We start from the raw sequence: 21,975 nt of genomic DNA, 5'->3' as shown, positions 1-21,975 counted from the left end.
TATGAATTTTTCGAGTTTCAAAAAAATTCAAAATTTTGAATTGTGAAAAAAAAATTATTTTATATATTTTTCCCAAAAAGTACTCCCGAATTGCAACATTTTACAATATAGATAAAAGTAGAAGAGTTATAAATTTTTTGAGTTTCCACAAAATTTTGAATTTTGAAAAAAAAGTTATTTTATATATTTTTCCCAAATGTACTCCCGAATTGAAACACTTTTTTCCTGTAACGTTTTACATTATAGATCGAAATAGAATAGTTATGAATTTTCGAGTTTCAAAAAAATTCAAAATTTTGAATTTTGAAAAAAAATTATTTTATATATTTTTTCCAAAAAGTACTCCCGAATTGAAACACTTTTTTCCTGTAACATTTTACAATATAGATAAAAGTAGAAGAGTTATAAATTTTTTGAGTTTCAACAAAATTTTGAATTATGAAAAAAAATTTATTTTATATGTTTTTCCCAAAAAGTACTCCCAAATTAAAACACTTTTTTCTTTTTTTCACTTTTTTTTTTGAGATCTACAACTTTTGTCTAAAACTTTTTTCGAAATTTTTTGTTTTTTACGAGATAATCGTAAAAAACCATTATTTTATGGTGTTTTTTATGGTTTTTACCATGATAATCAAATTTGCGCCAATTTTCACTATCATTTTCGTAATCAGCGCACCAAAATACGTTAGTATACCAAGTTTTATTAAAATCGGAGGTACCCCTACTTCGGAAGTACACCCAAAATAATTTATTTCTTATTTAACTCCTCGCAATTTATAAATTTTCGCTTCTCTCTTTCTTAAAATTCATAATAAAATTACTTTTAATACCTGAAAATTCAGTGCAGTGAAGAAATTAATTAATAAACTTGTCAATAAGAACATTCCAGCCATGACAGTTATACTTTAATACCAATTCAGGTATCAAAAAATGATACCAATTCAGGTATTAATAAATGATACCAATTTACGGATCATTTCTTAAAAATGATCCAAATATTTGGATAACTTATATCGAATCAAAACGTTGCATTAGTTGATTCGAATTATGGTATCAATTTGATACACACAAGAAAACTGTGATTAGTACGCTACAGGAATTTTACCCCATATATAATTAAAGGATTTTTTTAATAGAGAAAGGAGTTATAAAAATCTGTTGATTATATATTAACATAACAATTCAACTGTTTCAAAGTGAAAAATGTACTATAAAAATTTTAAAATGCACTAAAATTGAGTTTATACGAAAATTCCTCTTCTGATTTTTTTCATCTTAGGTTCAAATTACTCTGTAAGTAATGTAGAATTGATATCTAAAAAGAGACAAAATAGGCCAGTACTTTTGAGTTAAAGTTAGTCCAAGCTCATCGTGTGAGCACATATGAAGTTAAAAAAATAATTATACAAAATAAAGACATTTCTTCTATTTTTTGGTACAAAATTATTCTTCACATTCCTGCCTTAAATTATAAAGGTATAAGAATGCTTATTTTTTATAAATCATTTTCTCACGCTTAGCCACTAATACATGTGCAACAATCATTTAATTTACCTTACTTATTTCTCTTCTTTAGCAGCATCATTTATCTAAAAACACAAGATAACTGAAGGATATCCGGGTGGGAAAAACATACAAAAGAATGAAATCTGATATTTTCTATTTACACTACTCCAATAAGAATAGTGCAAATTATTATTTTTTACATCCTTACAATTATATAATTAATAATAAATTTTCTTAAATATTTCACAAAATTAAAAGCTTAAATAGCCTTTCGGGATCTAAAAATCGTATATTCTGGCATTCAAGAAAAAATTCTTACGTTTTCAATATCAATACACATTTTGTACATTGCCAAACTTAATTATTAAAATTTTGCATTTTTTGCTTCAGCATACTGACTGCAACCTTGTTCATGCTTTTTGGTAGTTCATTTAAGATAATTCCTTGATACTTGTATGTGGATTTTCCAATTTCTTTATTCACTTTTTTAATGTTACTTTTAATATGTTGCAAATTAATGTGTCCTTCACGTATTCTCAATTAAATGTTACGATCCTTGTTCCACCGCAGTAAATGTCTTCCTATAAATAATAGTGATTATTTAAATAAATCAGATTCTTCTAGAATTTTTAGATTATAAACCCGGCGAGTATGTGGTGGCAAAATGTTAAACGGACTATATGGTTGGCACACTGATCTCTATATATGGGTGATTCTACAAACGAAGGACGAAAATGAAGAAAATATGGACACAATATTTTTCTTATTTAAGGTCTGAAAAGTACTTTAACTTCAAGTTAATGACACTAAAAAAGATATCTGAAAGTGGGCAGACAAAATATTAAAAATTACAAAAGTTATGGTTGTTTATAAACAATTTATCCAGGAAATTAAGATCGTGTATAGAAAATTTCAAAATTCAAAATGGCGAATCCAATATGGCGGACAAATATTTAAAATTACTGGAAACTGCTTACTTGGTAACTTTGTAGGGTCGCTGGTAAATGATTCCGACGTCAGTTTTTCATATTTAAAATGTGCGAATCTAATCTATTAAACGAATTTTTAAAAAAATTTTCAATTTTTATTAAATTTTAAATCCAGAAGTTTTTGAATTATTGAAAACTAATCTAAAGTCCAATTTTTAAAATTACACAATTTTTAAGATATTTCTTTAAAATAGTCAAATTTTAAAAATCTGGCTTGAAACTCGTAATCTGGTAATTCTAAAAAGAAAAAGTATGGAATGAAACATTTTTTGCACGTATAATTTTGATAAACAGGTTAATTTAAATTAATATGTTTGTTCAAAATTTGTTCGCCATATTGGATCTGACATTTTGAATTTTAAAAAACTGACGTCGGATTCGTAATCAGCGACTCCAAAAAACCCCGAGTAATTATTTTCAGACAACTATATTAGGTTTTTTCAAAAGTCGTCCGCCTTATTGGATCCGCCATTTTGAATTTTGAAAAACTGACGTTGGATTTGCAATCATCGACCACGAAAACCCCCGAGTAACATTGAGCTGAAGAACGTAACGTTAATTGTTTAACGGTTACAAAAACCAATTTATTTAAAGTTGTTTAAATTTTAATCATTACCAATCGAAAGAGCATAAAAAATGTGTCAGAATCCATGAGTTTTATTCCAAATTTGATGTCGGAAAGATATGAAAAATCAAAATTTAATAGGCACCCGATAACGCAATCGTTAACATTTGAGAAAAGTTAAATTAATTTTGTTTTTAGGGTTCCGTACTCGGTTCGGAACCCTATTAATATCGGTTTTTTTGAAATCGTGTACCCCCCCCCTAGCGGCCACACAAATTTATCTGGAGGGCTGACAATTAGTACACATATGTATTTTCGCGTGTAGATTACAGGAAAATTATAGCGAACTTGATTGGAATTGATTAACATAGCGTTGTCAAGGAAAAACCATGAATTTTTACGAAAAATGCCTAAAAATGACTATGTACCCCCCCCCTAGCTGCCACATCTTTTGACATAAAGAGCTCAAATTTGACACACTTACGTATTTTTACGTGAAAATTACAGGAAAATTATAGCGAACTTGATTCGGATCAATTTACATAGCGTTGTCAAGGAAAAATCAAATATTTCGAAAAAAATGATTTATTCTCCCTAGCGCACACAATATTCAACCCAGACAGTTCATATTTAGTATACAAATGTATTTTTACGGGAAAAATACAGGGGAAAAAAAGCGGTCACGATTAGAGTTGATGATTAACTTTTTATCAAGTTTTTCAAGAAAAAATGACAATTTTAGGAAAAAAATGTATTTTTCCACCAAAAACGAACAAAATTTTATTTAAAGGAAATTAAATTTACATATTTTAACGTATTTTTACGTGTAGATTACAAAAAAAATATAGCGAGCATGATTGGAGTTGATTATCATAGCGTTGTCAAGGAAAAACCATGAATTTTTACGAAAAATGCCTAAAAATGACTATGTACCCCCCCCTAGCGGCCACATCTTTTGACATAAAGAGCTCAAATTTGGTACACTTACGTATTTTTACGTGAAAATTACAGGAAAATTATAGCGAACTTGATTCGGATTAATTTACATAGCGTTGTCAAGGAAAAATCAAAAATTTCGAAAAAAATGATTTATTCTCCCTAGCGCACACAATATTCAACCCAAATTGTTCACATTTGCTGTAAAACTCAATTTTTGCGTGAAAAATACAGGGAAAAAATGTAAGCGCGATTGGAGTTGATGATCAATTTTTATCAAATTTTTGAAGAAAAATGATAAATTTAAGAAAAAAATGTATTTTTCCGCAAAAAAGTTGATCTAAAGTGATTCAAATTTATATATTTTGACGTATTTTTACGTGTAGATTACAAAAAAAATATAGCTAGGATGATTGGAGTTGATTTTTCTGGGTCTGTCAAGAAAAAACTGATAATTTTAGAAAAAATCATGAATTTTCTCCCAATAACGGAACAAATTTTTTCTAAAGGGCTTCAAATTTTCTATTTTTACGTATTTTTATGTGTAGATTATAGAAATAATTTAATAAACATGATTGAGTTCATTTCTTCAGTCGTTACAACTCTAAAATAAAAAAAATCGGACAAGTGCGAGTTACACTCGCACTGAAATCGAGGGTTCCGTACTCGAAGCGAACTTATTTGGTATAAAAACAAATGTTTAAAAAATATGTGTTGTATGACAACTAATATAAGTGATACGAAGAGGAACAATTTTCTTGAATTTTACAAAATTGTTCCTCTTCGTATCACTTATATTAGTTGTCATACAACACATATTTTTTAAACATTTGTTTTTATACCAAATAAGTTCGCTTCGAGTACGGAACCGAGTGTAACTCGCACTTGTCCGATTTTTTTTCATATCTTTCCGACATCAAATTTGGAATAAAACTCATGGATTCTGACACATTTTTTTATGCTGTTTCGATTGGTAATGATTAAAATTTAAACAAACTTTAATAAATTGGTTTTTGTAACCGTTAAACAATTAACGTTACTTTCTTCAGCTCAATCGAGTAACGAATTTTACAAGGTTCAATAAAAGGTATCGCTTTAATTAGTAATTTGTTTATATAATTTGTTTATAACAAGTTACGTGTGTTCTACTAGAACATAATTTTACAAATCACAAAACTGTATGAGTACTTTAAGTGTCTAATAATAAAAAATATTTCGATTTTATTGTGATATTTATACGATTCACAGAAAAAAAGTACTTTTTATTTGTTTATTTATGATTAATATAATTATATATATAAAATGAAAATTAAAACTTAGTGAGGATTATTTTAAGTCAAGAAAATCGAAAATTGTTAAAAAAGTATTAGTTTTACGCTGTTTTTAGTGGTTAATGTCTCAAAAGTGCCAGACGAATGAGAATTTGGCAATTTTTTTTTAAAAAAAGGTAGAAACAATATTAAATAAAAAAATACGTAATTCTATCCGATAGAGAATTCAAAGTTGCAATACATAAGCCTATAAAAGGATCTAAAAATAACATTTTTTTCAAAAAAATAGATGCTAGAAGAATGAGAATTTGTCTGGTCACAACGCAATCTTGGTCACAAATTGAGAAATCTTGGTTAATAGAATAACAAATTAAATAAAACGCGCGTGGCATCACATTTAGTTTAGTTTAATTAACAACAATAACGAACTGTAACTTCATCAGAATGTTTATTTTTAATAATTTTAACGTGTTTTCAACTGACAGACGAATGATAACAAAATCCAGGGACAAAATTCAAGAAGATATTTTTTAAATAAGGTATAGAGTAATGACATAATTATTTCCATATTAATAACACAGCCCCACAAAAAAAAAAGTGTCATGTACTTTTGACCGGAATATCCTAACCCTATGTATTTTGACGCGCTGAACACGAATCCGAAGTCCGTTTTGCTCCATCACGTCAGGATTTTTTTCTAACCTCAAAAAACATGTCGGATTTTGAGAAGTAGGCGATTTTTAAAAAAATTGATGTATTAACTTCAAACTTGGTATCTGGGGGTTTTTTGTGTCGATGATTATGAATCTGAAGTTAGATTTTCAAAATCCAAAATGGCGGATACAATATGGCTGACGAATTTTGAAAAAATTATAAGATTTACTTCAAACTTGGTATCTAGGGGTTTTTTTGGGTCGCTGATTACGAATCTGATGTCAGATTTCCGAAATTCGATATGCCTGATTCAAAATTAAGGAATTATTTTTAAAAAATTGTCAGATTATTACGAAATTTGGTATCTACAGGTTTTCTAAGTTGCTGACAAGTAACACTAGGGAAGTGCCATACGCCGATTTTTCTGAAACTTGTCAGTTTTGTAGTTTTTTGAAAACAATTTGACATGTATGTTTTGTTTTTCACCAAAAGCTGATTTATGGGGGGGAACTACCCCTTGAATTTTTTTTGGTAGGGGGACATTATTTTACGAAATTTTTTAAAAATTAATGTGCAATAGTGTATCTGGGGGTTTTTTGGGTCGCTGATTACGAATCTGATGTCAGATTTCAAAAATTCAAAATGGCATATGCAACATGGACTTCTATCAGCCATATTATAGATACGCCATTATCAATTTTTGAAAACTGACATCAGATTCGTAATCAGCGACCCAAAAAACCCCCAGATACACTATTGCACATTAATTTTTAAAAAATTTCGTAAAATAATGTCCCCTACCAAAAAAAAATTCAAGGGGTAGTTCCCCCCATAAATCAGCTTTTGGGGAAAAACAAAACATACGTGTCAAATTGTTTTCAAAAAACTACAAAACTGCCAAGTTTCAGAAAAATCGGCGTATGGCACTTACCTAGTGTTACTTGTCAGCAACTTAGAAAACCTGTGGATACCAAATTTCGTAATAATCTGACAATTTTTTAAAAATAATTCCTTGATATTGAATCAGACATATCGAATTTCGGAAATCTGACATGAGATTCGTAATCAGCGACCCAAAAAACCCATAGATACCAAGTTTGAAGTAAATCTTAAAATTTTTTAAAAATTCGTCAGCCATATTGGGTCCGCCATTTTGGATTTTGAAAATCTAACTTCAGATTCGTAATCAGCGACACAAAAAACCCGCAGATACCAAGTTTGAAGTTAATACATCAATTTTTAAAAAAATCGCCTACTTCTCAAAATCCGACATGTTTTTTGAGGTTCGAAAAAAATCCTGACGTGGTGGAGCAAAACGGACTTCGGATTCGTGTTCAGCGCGTCAAAATACATAGGGTTAGGGTATTCCGGTCAAAAGTACATAACACTTTTTTTTTGTTGGGCTGTGTAATCTACAACTATTCAAAATTACTAATCCAGTATGAATTTTCCGCCAAACACTTAAAAAATAATATTTTTCACAATATGAACTGTCAATTACACTTTGGGACATGCCAGACGAATGAGAATTTAGCACTTTGATGTGTATTTTTTGCAAGAAATATTTTTTTTTCATCGGCTGCTTTTTAGTACCACAATAGAAACCATTTAGATTTACAATTTTCATAAAAAAAATTTTTTTCTTTTCAAAATTAATATACAAAATAAGCTTGACCACTCATAATTCCCTCGTTTGTAGAATCACCCATATAACTGTATGAGCGATTGTGTTCCCCACCTTCCTTTATTAGAAGACCGGAATCGCTATATTTGTCATTCACGTTTTTCAAAATCGTCAGGAGAATTTAAATAATTTAATGAGATTAAAATATATTGAAAAACAAATTAAATAATTAATTGTCAATAATTTTAATTTAAAAATATTTTAACTTAATTAATATTAGAAAAACAGTTATTTTATATTAAATTCAGAAAGTAAAGTAATTTAAGGTTAGGTTAAAAAATTCAAAATGTCGGATCCGATAGGGCAGACGACTTTTTTAGAAATCGTTAAAATATGCTTGAGTCTTATTACTCGAGGGTTTTTGGGGTCACTAATTATGAAATTTAAGTTAGATTTTTAAAATTCAAAATGGCGGATCCAATATGTCCGACAATTTATTTAAGGACCTTTGAAATTCTTTGAGTCTTTTTACACGGGGGTTTTTGGGGTCACTGATTGCTAATTTGAAGTCAGATTATTATTGCATGACGTTTCAGTTTTGGGTCTTAAAGTTAAAGGTTTAAGCTTTCTTTTAAGCTCTATTAAAGCATTCTATGTCCTCACGTTTTCCTTTTATAGTACTTCAAAAAGTGCAAAAATAGTGTAGGTCCTAATAAGACAGCACCACATATAACGAAACTAAAATTTCGGAAATTTTTTTACAGTATTTAATTGACAGCAGGAAAATAAAATGCTTTTTCCTTTAGAAAAATTGAGTATTATCAAGAAATACACTAGCTAAAACTTTTTTTGAGTTAAAATTATGAGAAAAAATTAATGACGATAAATTTAAGAATTATAAATTCAAAAAAAATAACAAAAAAAATTAATTTTTATTTTGAGAATTAATAAACACTAAAAATACACCAGCTAAGATTTACCAATTACGAAAATAACAACAAAAATTTTTTCATTCACATAACATATCAATACTATTTACCAATTTTGACAGACATTTGGCAAGTAATATATTTTTTTGTTAGCAACAGCGCCAATCTCCTGCTGTTAGCAGAATCGCGAAACATCTTATGACCTATATAACCTACCAAATCGCTGTCAAATCAGTAAAATAGTGTTGATGTGTTATGTTAAGAAAAGTTTTTGTTGTTTTTTTTGTGATTGGTGAATTGGTGGTGTATTTTGTGTGCTTATTAATTCTTCAAATGAAAATTGCATTATTTTTTGTTATTTCCGAGAAAATATCTTAAAACTTTTTATAAAAAAATATTCTTATATATTATTTATCGTCATTAATTTTTTTCATTATTTTAATCCAAAAAAAGTTTTAGCTGGTTTATTTCTTGACAATAATCAATTTAAAAAAATTTTTTTTTTAATAATTATTTTCATTATTTGTTTATAAATTGTTTATAACAAATTATGTTCTGCTTGTCTTAGAGAAAAAAAATTGTCTATTATTTCTTATTGAGAATTAATTTGGATATCCATGTATGACGGAATAAAAGGAGAAAATATGACAAATAATTAAACGTTTATTAAAAGATCTCGTGATTATACAACGCCGGATCGGCTTACAAGAGAAGATTGTAGTTTGCGAGTCGACGGCAAGTAGGTATACTTCTCGTTGAGGGCAGCACATACTTGGGTATGAGTGACGCGCGAGAAACAAATATTATTTAAAATGATTGCAAACTTATAAAAGTTTAACACCCCCACCGATTGAGTGCTTCACTCATGCCATACCTTAATAAAAAAATAAAGGAAAAAGTTAAAGCTCTTCCATTCCAATTTGCTTACGAAGTAATACAAATCTTTCTTTAGCTAGAGCCTTAGTAAAAATGTCTGCGAGTTGCGATTCAGATGGGACGTACATTGTTTCAATTTCCGAGGATTCTACTTTTTCCCTGATAAAATGATATCGGATGTCGATATGTTTCGTGCGCTTATGGTATTCCGGATTTTAAATGATTGTTTTGAGCTTTGATTGTCAATGTGTGAAACGGTAGCACGATTCATGTCACATCCGACGTCATTGAGCAATTGACGTAACCAGATAATTTCTCTCGCTGCATCGGATGCAGCCACGTATTCCGACTCGGTAGTACTAAGTGTGGCCAATCTCTGTCTTTTGGATGTTATAGGTCCTCCTGATAACAAAAACAATTATCTAGTAGTTGGTCGTCTCGTCGTTACATCGCCAGCAAAATCGGCGTTTAAGTAACCCAATAGTTCAAGATTGCTCCCACCCTTTCCATACATGATTCCAAAGCTACTCGTTCCTGACAGATATCTTAAAATTCTTTTAACGGCTTGCCAGTGGCTTGCATCGTGTTTGTCAACAAAGCGACTGACAAGGCCAACAGCAAAAGAAATGTCAGGGCGGGAAATAATAGCTAAAAACATTAAGGATCCGAGGGCTTTCCTGTATAGTATGGCAATTAAATTTTCGTTATCATTCGGATAATGCAAATCAACATGAGGGTCGAGAAAATAATCTGTAAAGCTCATTGCTTTGTTTTGCTCCTTGAGCCCCGATTTCATTTTCGCGTAAAAACACAACACGATTATCCTTGAAATGCACTTTAAACCCTTTCGTCGTACACACACCACGGAAAAAAGGTTCTTTTTGAGTTGAGGCACATATAAAACGTTTTCGATTTTTCCTTGAATCAACTCACTATTCACAAGTTTTTCGATAAACACAGTTCCAGATCCTAACACTTCACATAATCCATTGTTACCGAGAGCAATCGAGTGTCCTTTCGCGGGTTGGAAGTTTGTGAGCCAGTCACGTCGAAATGTTATGTGTTTTGAAGCACCACTGTCTGTGATCCATACACTTTCGAAGTGTTGTTCCAGGAGTTGTAAAACTTGTGAATTTGACGCGAAATATTTTTTGTAATCTTCGATTTGTTTTACGTCCTCGGAGTCACTATTGGTAACAAGAAATGCAGAGTCCTTGGGATCATTACTTACTTTTTCTGATTGACTACTCCTGTAAATATTCTACCGTCTGAGATTCGGGTGTGACGCCCAAAATTTTGACCATTATGGCAACGTCTGATATTGTTTCGCCTACGTCCTTTAATTGTCTCGCCATATTTTGTATTTTCGAAATATGTTGCACTATCGAGTCACTGTGATGCATGCTGATTATGCTGGGTCTTCTGGTTTCACTATTGTCCCATTAACTATATCCAGTAATCCGAGTGCGACAAATATTAATTTTATGTGGAATTTCCAAGTTTAGAAATTCAAACCATCGAATCTGGATATGTGTTTCGGATTGAGTTCGTCTCCCCTTTTTAACATATATCACGCGCGCGTTGTGATAAGTTTGGGATTTCTGCCGAATAGAACGAGAGGAAAGATGGCGTCTTTGCGTTTCTTTACACGAGACTGTACAAACGAAACGAACGGATTTTCTCCACTTATTGTTAACGGATCACAATGATAAAACGCGACCTGGGCTCATAACCTATTGAGAATTGATTTGGTTCTTATCGTATTGTAGTATCTGGTGATAATACCATAGAGATAATATAAATAGAGTGGAGATGGTCTGTATAGAGGCGTTCGTTTGATAGAAAGAGAACGCGATTTTAGCACCAGTAGGTGTCTCTCTTGCGCTGGTGCTTATTGAAGGACAGATACTGGTGTTAAATCTTTCTTCTCTTTCCAACCCATTCTGTTTATGTCAGGACACTTCCCTCTTACGCAGCCGCCTATACCTTGTCTACTCTATTTATATTATCTCTATGGATAATACAACGCCAGATCGGCTTACAAGACAAGACTGTAGTTTGCTAGGCTACGGAAAGTAGTCATACTTTTCGTAGAGGGCAGCATATACTTGGGTATGAGTGACGCACGAGAAACAAATATTATTTAAACTGATTGCAAACTTATAAAAGTTTAACATTTCTCACATATCCCTAAGTCGAAAACCGTTGAGAAAAACAATGTACGCCAATTACGAAAAAAGATATTATATACTAACCGTGGCTCTATTGCTTCTGTGTTACATATGAAAAGACGTGGTCATGTCTCGGATTTTTGTCAAAATTCGGTAAATTGTAGTTATTGTTACATCTCAGAAAGAGATGCACAAAACTTACAATATAATATTTTATTTTACGTTTTATTTACGAAGCGGAAGGCTTCGAAGTAAGGGAACAGGTAGGAAACAGAATGCTTTTGTTAGATAAACCAAAGGTTTGTTTATTTTTCACTTTTACAAATATCTCTCATAAAAACTGGCAGGTTCATTTTTGTCCAAATATCTGATCCGACTGAAAGCAAAATCAAACACTTAGAACTCAGAATTAAGATTTTTAGAGTAAAATATAAATCGGAATGCCTTACTTTAAATTAAAATATAATTTTTGTTCCTCCTGAAGTCAATCGGTTGATGAACGCCCCAAGATTGGCGACTTGCTGGTCCAAGCCTAGCTAACCCCAAAATTTGCAGAAAACATGGCAATTGGTTATGATGATCCCAAGTTGAAAAAATAGGAAAATTTTCCGTAAATAGTTACGGAAAATAGCTCAAGTTGACAAACCCCAATATTGGCGGTAGAATGGCTTGAGAATGTTGAGAAACAAACGTTGGCGGAGGACTGGCTCAAGGTTGTCGAAAGTTCCAAGAAAAACTGCCTCAAAACTGGCAAGATCCAAATAGAGCAAAACTGGCTCAAAGCTGGGGGAGATCGCGATAGAATAAACTGGCAATTGGCGTTAAACTTGAATATCTTAAAAAGCTTGAATCACAGTCCCACAAAATAAAAAAGTGTCGGCGTTCGAAAATTAGTGCACTCTACCCCCATGTATTTAAGGCCGCTAAACACGAATTTAAAGTCTATTTTGTTCCTGTGGTCTGGATTTCTTCCTAACCTCAAAAAACGTGTGAAATTTTTAGTGGTATCAATTTTTTTTAAATTGTTAAAATTTTATGAAACTTGTTAAGTAGGGTTTTTTTAAAATTCAAAATGGCGGACAAATTTTTAAAAATGTATTGAATTCGTTTGAAACTCATTACTCGGGCGTTTTCGAGGTCGCTGATTACGAATTGGAAGTCCGATTTTTAAAATTCAAAATGGTGGATCCAATATAGCGGAAAAATTTTCAAAAATTTATCCCACACAACAAAAGGATATACCTGGGATATCCCAACGAGATATGAGATATCCTAAAGACATCCCAGAGATATTTAAATTTCCATCTCGCGAGATGTCCCTAGGTTTCCGAAGTTAAATATTTTTAAAATTGGTGATTTTTTAAGAAATTTTCTTTGAGATTGGTATATTTTCATAAAATTTGTTACTTGAAGGTAAGTTTATTGTATGCGACGTGCTATTTAAGAAGAACTATCTACTACGAATAGACCTTTAGTCTATAGTAGTGAAATAACTTCCTATTTTGTCTGCGTCCAAAGCACCTCCACGTGTTCACGGTTGGCAACGGAGTTTGTCCATTATCCGGCTAACTGCCTGGATAACGCCTTTGATGCCGTCATGGCAGACTCATAAGAAATAATTACGAGACAGGGAAACCTACATATTTTTTTCTCTACAGCTGATTCATATGTACTCTAATTACGCATGTTCCTAGAAAAGCGCGAAAAAACTCGAAATAAAAATTAAAAGTTTAATTATTGTTAAAGATGAATTTTGAAAATTAGAAAATTATTCAATATCAATCAAAGATTGATACTTTCTAAAACTCTAAAAGACCTAGGTACCTTAACACACGTTGCCCTTCGGACAAATTATATTGTAATAGGTAGTGGATCCCTTCCTTACCTCACTATTATTCAGTGAGTTGGTTGAGATCCCATATTAATCAGAACAATTGGTTAGGAATATTTGAAATAAAAGAACAAACAAATATTTAAATAGTTATATATAAATATATATTGTGTAACAACTCAAATAATACAATATTACAGTATTCTGTATTCTAATACAATTTACGTGTGAATGAATGTACGTGTAATAATGTTGTGTGTGTGTTATGTTAAGAGTCTCTGAACTCTTACGTATATTTACCTCCAGAATTTCCTCAGATTGATATCCTTCAAAATAATCGACGTATTCTCAATTTAAGTATGTAATTAACTCTTCAATTTGTTTTAGTTATATTATATTGTCTTTTTTTCAAACAATTATTAAAACAATCTCAAAATTCAGTATATGCTATAGACTTTATTTTCTCATTTACTATTTAATTTTCACTCTCAATTTCAAAACTAAGTGATTCTCAAAAACTCATTCGTGTATCTTTTAAATCAAATTCAAAATTAAATTCTCTTTTTCAAAACAACAATTATTCAATATCTCTTTAAAATACTCTTTAAAATAAATAAATCTTTATCCCTTTAAAATACTCAAAACTCTAATACTCTTTAAATAATCTCACTTCAAAAATCACAACTCGAATTAAAACTCAGTAATAAACTCAAAACAGAAACAACCTCGAACCAAAGGTTTGTTTCTAAAAGTCTTTCAACTCAGAGACTCAAACTCCAACTTAAAACTCTCAAAAAAAATTCCGAGCTCCACACTGAGCTCACTCTCAATCTCCTCAACTCACAACTGACTAAACAACCCTGGTCTAAGGGGTTGTTCCACCTGTCTCACTCGGAGACCACACTTGGAAGACCTCGATCTTCGTGTGTCAACTGATTTTATTAAGTTGACTTTTGGTGGGGAAAAGAATATTTTATTTAACAAATTTATTCTTGTCAATGTTTTTTTTATTGCAACCTTGCAATATTGGGGTAGTGTTCCAGTTCAGTTTGAATGGACATACCTTGGATGCAGCAATGTTTATTGCGCCATCCTTTGTTTCTTGAATGAAATTAGTTCACTTAGTTTCTCAATTTTATCATGAATTTTAAATAGGTCTTCTTTAAAATTTAGGTTATTAATTGAAAGTTAATATTTAATATATAGTTATTTGGACATCTCTAAGAGATTCTAAAGGCATTTCTTATAATGTTTATAAAGTGTTATTTGTTTGTGTTGCATCATGTGTCCTCTTTTTCAAGTATTGTATTAATGAATTATTAATAATGTTAATAATTTATTAATAAGAAGTTACGAAATTCATACGTAACAAATAATAATAATACTCAAAACTCTAATACTCTTTAAATAATCTCACTTCAAAAATCACAACTCGAATTAAAACTCAGTAATAAACTCAAAACAGAAACAACCTCGAACCAAAGGTTTGTTTCTAAAAGTCTCTCAACTCAGAGACTCAAACTCCAACTCAAAACTCTCAAAAAAAACTCCGAGCTCCACACTGAGCTCACTCTCAATCTCCTCAACTCACAACTGACTAAACAACCCTGGTCTAAGGGGTTGTTCCACCAGTCTCTTCGGAGGCGTGGGTTCGAATCCCACCGCTGCCACCAGTTTGTTACAGATGAATTTTGAAAATTAGAAAATTATTCAATATCAATCAAAGATTGATATTTTCTAAACTCTAAAAGACTTTGGTACTTTAACACACGTTGCCCTTCGGACAAATTATATTGTAAAAGGTAGTGGATCCCTTCCTTACCTCACTATTATTCAGTGAGTTGGTTGAGATCCCATATTAATCAGAACAATTGGTTAGGAATATTTTAAATAAAAGATTAAACAAATATTTAATTAATTGTATATAAATATATATTGTGTAACAGCTCAAATAATACAATATTGCAGTATTCTGTATTCTAATACAATTTACGTGTGAATGTATGTATGTGTAATAATGTTGTGTGTGTATTGTGTTAAGAGTCTCTGAACTCTTACGTATATTTACCTTTGGAATTCCTCGTGTCTCAATTCAAACGTTATTTCAATTCTCCAATTTATTACAGTAATTTAATATTCTCTTTATCTCAATCAATTATGGTAAACAAATCTCAAAACTCAATAGAAAACATAAACTCAATTACTATTTATTTTCAATCTTAATTTCAAAACTAAGTGATCTCAAAAGAAACTCATTTATGTACTCTTTAAATCAAACCCAAAAAATCAGATTCTCTTTATTCAACTACTTCAATTATCAATTGTTTGTAAAACTCAATACTCTTAAATCAAATGACAATTCAATACTAAATACTCTTCTTGTCAAAAATCTCAACTCAAAAATAAATACTTTAAATAATCTCAACTCAAAAATCAAAACTCAGATAAAACTCAATAAAACTCCAAATGGAAACAACCTCAAAACTAGAGGTGTATTTCAAAGAGTCTCTCACTTAGAGACTCAAACTCCAACTTAAAACTCTCAAAAAAACTCCAAGCTCTACACTGAGCTCACTCAATATCTCCTCTACTCACAACTCACAACTGACTGACACTCCTTGTGTCTACTGGTTTTATTGAGCTGACTTTTGGTGGGAAAAAGTATGTTTTATTTAGTAAATTATTGTTGCCAATGTTCTTTATTGCAACCTTGCAATATTGGGGTAGTATTCCAGTTCTTTCTGTACTGACATACTTTGGATGCAGCAATCTTTATTGCGCCATCCTTTGTTTCTTGAATTAATTTAGTTCACTTAGTTTCTCAACTTATCATGAATTTTAAATAGGTCTTCTTTATAATTAAGGTTATTAATTGAAAGTTAATATTTAATATATAATTATTTGGACATCTCTAATAGATTCTAAAGGCATTTCTTATAATGTTTATAAAGTGTTATTTGTTTGTGTTGCATAATGTGTCCTCTTTTTCAAGTATTGTATTAATGAATTATTAATAATGTTAATAATTTATTAATAAGAAGTTACGAAATTCATACGTAACAATTATTTTGTGAAGAACTGAATAATTAAGTGAACTAATTAGTGAAAAAAATTAAAAGTCATTTGTTGATTAATAATAACCAAATAAATTATATTGTTTATAAACAATATATCAACAATTTCGCTTATAAAAATAAAATTAATTATTTTTTGAATAAAAAATATTAATTAACAAAATATTTTATACCTAATTAAATAATCTGTTTATAACAAGTTGGCTTTAATGAAATAATTAACTCGGTCGGTAAAACAGTTTGAATACAAAAATATTTTTTTAGAATAAAAAATATATTAACAAAATATTATATACCTAATTAAATAAATTGTTTATAACAACTTAACTTTAATGTAATAATTAAATCAGTAGGTAAAACAGTTTAAATTAAAAAATAATTTCTAAAAAAACACAGACTAATGGCGGGTAAACTAACTCAGTAAAACAGTTTTAATTAAAAATTCATTTCTAGAAAAACACACTCTGAAGTGAGCGCCATCTATTGAGTGGCGGGTAAACTAACTCGATTAAGCCGTTACCGACTGCAAGTACTTAGCCGAGATCAGAACCTGGGCCAGAACCCGCCTTGCTGTGCTACTAATACGTATGTCTTACTGATCTTCATGACCAAAATTCGCTAGTCATTGATTTACGTGTTGCTGCTGTGGTAAATTATAAGGTCCATTGCCTTGGTTGTCGTTGCTGCTGATTTTGATTTCCATGATGCATGGAGGGACGTTGATGTAGTTGTTGATGATATTGGTTGACTGGATGCAAGTGTTGTCGTTGATGGTGCTGATTTGGCAGCAATCGTTAATACTGCTGATATTGGTTGACATGATGTAGGTTTTGTCGCTGATATTAAGCATTGTGTTCTTCCTCTCGATAGAAGTTTAAATTTTATGACCACTGGGCAACTCCATGATCAGTCTGCAAAAAATATTAAATTTTTTTATTAATTTGTATATACATTTTTGTAAAAAATATTTTTTTAAATTATTTATTTATTTGTGTGCGTAATATTTTGTAAATATAATTTTTTATCTGTAAAAATGTTTCTTTTTGTAAATATTTCTTCTTTTGTAAATAATTATTTTTTGTAAGTATATATTTTTTTATATTGTAAATTTTTGTAAATATATATTTTTTTATATATTGTAAATTTTTGTAAATATATTTCATTTTCTGTTTTAATAAAGTCTTTTACGATATATAATTAAAAGTAAAAATTTCCTTCATTTAATAAAATATTCATTACTAAATTTAAAACGATTATGAGACTTTGTGAAGACTTATTGTGAAACAATAAATAAAAAATACAACTTGAATAGTTTTGCAAAAATTTTATATTTATACAAGTTATTGTTATAAACATTTTTTTGCATGAATTTACAAAAAGTTGGTTTTCTGTTAATCTAATTAATAAAACTTTGTGATTTTTGCTATACTTATTTAAAAGTTAATCTGCATTCGATTAATATTAATTATTTTGAAAAGCTAATTAATTTTTTAAAAATGTAAACAATTTAATTAAACAAATAATAATAATATTAACTTCTTAGTCGATTTTTCAGTTCTTTTTTATTGCATATTATTCGTAATTTAATCTAAAATAATTTGAAAAAAAACTTGCTAACTTATATTCGGTTAACAGTAATTAAAGATTTTATCACAGCGTGCAGCAAAATATCTACTGTGAACGACCGCCGCGGAACCGTTTAAAATGTCACATTGTCATATATTGTGTGGAAAAGTATGGTTAGTTTTGCTACATGCTTGAATAAAATCTTTAATTACTATTATTATTAGTTTATTTGTTTTGTGACCGAAGTCAATACAAAGAGGTTGCCGCAGAGTTTACATTTTAATTCTTAATTATTCCTAATTTCCAAATTTTTCACACATAACCAGTAAAAAATTGTACAAATTTATCATTCGAATTTTTTTAGGATTTTCTAAAAGGTTTATAAAGTCGGTTTTTACAATTGACTCATCTTGACTCTCACAGATATATTTCTTCCTCTCTTCCAGAAGGGAAGGGCACTCTATTAAAAGGTGAAAACACATGTCAGGGGTATTCACTCCACACCCACCGCAGACTCCGGATACACTTAACTTATAAGATTTCTTATTAATTCTAATTCTAATAAATATTTTGTTTAGGAGTCGGATTTGACATAAAACTCTCATATATTCTAATGAAATATTATTCTGTAGATACTTTTGAGGTCCTCTGAGCAACGTTAAGTGAGGAAGAATCTGCAGTGAGTGAGACTCACTCAATCTTTTTAAATCTTCTTGATAAAGATAATTTTGATATTTTCCAATCCACCCTCTTTTTTTCAATTGTAACTGTATGACACTGAGATTTTCCCATTCTGTTTTTTCGTCGATAAGATTGAATACAGATCCGATCTGATCATACCAGTTAAATTTGTGTTTACAGCCGGTACTGCCATCAGCAAGGCTTTTCAAACGTAAATAACAAAGTTTGGGGTATCTATTATCGTCCATCAGTAAAAATTTTTCAATTAAATTTAGCGTTAATTTAAAGACTGTCACTGCTAAATTTGCTACTCCTATTTCAAGCCTAACAGCGTAATTCGGTGTATTTTGGAGTAAGTGTAAGACTTTTTTATAAAATGAATTTTGGACTTTTTCAATGTCTTCTAAATATCTTAACCCCCAAATGCTTATCGCGTATGTTAGGTTGCTTACTGTGAGGCTTTTGAACAAATTATTAATAGGGCCCCAAGTTTTTAAATTTAAACGGTTAATTAAAGAAACTGTAGCTCCTAGAGCCATATTTGCCCTGCTGATGGCACCCTCAGCAGCATTAAAAAAAGTTGCAGAGTTGGAGAAGGTAACCCCTAGATAATTATATCTCGAGACAATATCTATTTTCTCTTTATCGCCGTACAGAAAAGGTCCTAATTTATTATCATGACAATGCCCGCCTCTTCTAAAAATTACAATTTGTGTTTTTTTAATGTTTATCTCTAAATTATTAATCATACAATATTTTTTTAATGCTTTTAGGATTTTTTTCATTTCTACCTTAGCTGGAATCGCAATGTCATCTGCATATGCAAACAAAATAATTTCGATAAGATGGCTTAATGAGACTCCCCTAATCCCCTCCGCTTTTAAAAATTCCTCGAAATCCGCGATAAAGCAGGAGAAAAGTAAAGGGCTCAATACCTCCCCCTGCAAGACTCCTAGAGTGACCTTCGTGTATTCTGAGATACCAGTCGATCCCTTTACTGCAATTTTGGCCTTGGAATACAGATTCTTCATTATGTTGATGAATTTACTACCCACTCCCATCTTATATAGTTTATCCCATAATAAGCCATGCGTCACCGAGGGGAAGGCCCCTCGGAAGTCGATGAACAACACAAACAACTTTCCACCAGGCCGGTGCAAGCGGGATTGTATTAAAGCGTTTAGCGCAAAAATATTATCATTACAACTTCTTTTTTTTCGAAAACCCGCTTGCCATTCGGGCAAAAAGTTATTGTCCTCCACCCACTTACCCAATCTTACCGCGAGTATCTGCGTAAAAACCTTAGCAGAATTGTTTACAAGAGCAATTGGACGGTAATTCTCAGGGTTCGATTTTTCTCCCTTTTTAAAAATCATTTTAGCCAAAATATTCGACCAGGAATCTGGGACTTCCTCTTTATCAATTATCTTATTAAACAAAGTCAGCCAATAATTTATCCAGTTATCAGGGAGGTTTTTTAAAAATTCATATGAAATACCATCAGAACCCGGAGACTTACCCTCCCTGCACCTTGCCAAACTTTTTTTTATTTCTAAGTAAGTAATTTTTTCATCCAAGAGTGAGTTAGCCATTGGGAATACAGTTGCCGGGATAGTCGAGCTTGAGGGAAATATTGATTGAAAATAAATATACCAATCTTTTAGATCAATCTGATCTTCCATGGAAATACGAGCTCTAAATTTATTTATAATCTTCCAGAAATTAGTGGAGTCTCTCACGGATGATAATTGGTTTAACAGCGAGTTTTTATATTCTTCTTTTTTAATTTTTTGAAGATTTTTATAATCTTTTTTATTTTCATTATATTTTTTAACCAATTCTACCGAGGCGAAATTATTACTTTTACAGTTTTTTAATGACTCTTTTAAATTGTTTTTAAGAACAACACATTCGCTGTCAAACCAAGGCTTTGATTTGGATTTGATGGGATTAACCCTTGTTCGCATACCCAGACTAGTCGATTTTTCATATATATTTACAAGTAATGTATTTGAGATATCATTAATATTATCTTCATTATCTGTATCAATATCAATTAGTGTTTCGCTCATTAAAGATCTGTATTCTTCTATCATTTCCCCTTTCCATTTTAATCGAAATATATTATCATTATTAATTTTTATTTTATCAGTTACTTTTATCAATTTTATTGATATCGGGAAGTGGTCAGAATTTGTAGTAATATAATTAACTGCGAAGTCCTCAATCCCACCAAGTCCCACCAGGTTAGACCATGCAAGGTCAACTGTTGATTTTCCCAGAGTACTAACAAATGTATATCGCGAAGGATTATCCCCCATTGTTCTTCCATTTAATACTACATACGCGTTTCTTTCCATGAAAGTTACCAATTTTTTACCCCGATTGTCTAATTTTTTATCTAAGTTAAATCTTTTACTACTAATAAGAAAGTTTTCTTCAATTATTTCATTCGTTAATTGATTTAAATCTGATAAATGTGCGTTAAAATCACCCCCAATATAAAAAGGAATATTGGGGTATTTAATAATTACTTGATCAACTAAATCCTCAAAATTTGACAAATAAACATCAAGGTCACTGTTAGGAGAAATATAGATAGTACTTACAATAAATTCAAATTTCGTTTCTCTATTTAAAAGTTTCACGATTATACAATTTTCAGCGCTGCCTATAATCTCCTTGTTGTATCTGTTTTGGTTGAAAGCCACGAGGACACCTCCCTTCGCTCTTCCCCTCGCTGCCGTCTTCGTCGCTGGACAATACAAAACATCAAAACCACTAAAGTGACTTCTGAAGATGATAGAAGGATCGTACATTGCCCACGTCTCACACAAACAGATGACATCATTCTCGGTAACAAATGGTATCAAATCAGCTGCATTTCCAAGGCCTTTGACATTCCAGAATATTATTCTTGAACTGGTTTTGGGCGGAAATTGCTATGTAGATTGTTTGGGATTTTTTGCGGATTCTTTTGGGTGGAGATATTGATAGATTTTTTTTCCCGAATTTGTAGATCTCAGTCTCTTGGAATTGAGCGAGGATCTGGATCCTTGGGGTCTACCCCTTTTTCGACTGGCAGTTGACACTCTCGAAATGGTGGAGTCATCAGTATCCCCATTATAATCATCGCCGTTTTCAGGTTCCACAGCTTGAGAAGGAGGCAGGACTTCATGAAGTTCGTCAATTTCATAGTATACATTATCTAATAAGATTTTTGAGCCCCTGATCTCAGCCGTCTTTCCTTGTCGTTCTAGAAGCGATTTTGCCTCCCGGAGTTTGTTGTACTGGATTTTTTT

The 21,975-nt window shown here is 30.9% G+C and overlaps 1 protein-coding gene across 17 annotated transcripts in view; it reads right to left on the bottom strand.

The window, feature by feature from the left end:
* Window positions 1–1,213: 1,213 nt before the first annotated feature.
* LOC127276984 (neuroligin-2) overlaps window positions 1,214–21,975 on the bottom strand; it is an 856,047-nt gene continuing 835,285 nt past the window's right edge. For 14 of the 17 annotated variants that reach the window (XM_051297750.1, XM_051297748.1, XM_051297753.1 and 11 more), the window contains one exon: window positions 17,202–17,337. Coding sequence is in view for 1 of the 17 variants with exons in the window: in XM_051297757.1 (XP_051153714.1) it covers window positions 2,054–2,087 (34 nt within the window). In the remaining 16 variants the exon portion in view is untranslated. Of the gene's footprint in view, window positions 2,088–17,201; window positions 17,338–21,975 lie in introns of those variants that run through there. The other 3 variants (XR_007842293.1, XR_007842294.1, XM_051297757.1) reach the window with 2 other exon arrangements.

The sequence above is a fragment of the Leptopilina boulardi genome, unplaced genomic scaffold (genome assembly GCF_019393585.1).
Source record: "Leptopilina boulardi isolate dan_hultmark-lab unplaced genomic scaffold, ZJU_Lbou_2.1 LbouV2_162, whole genome shotgun sequence".
Lineage (NCBI taxonomy): Eukaryota > Metazoa > Arthropoda > Insecta > Hymenoptera > Figitidae > Leptopilina > Leptopilina boulardi.
The sequence above is the reverse complement of the archived record's forward strand: the minus strand, read 5'-3'. Positions and strand labels throughout refer to the sequence as shown.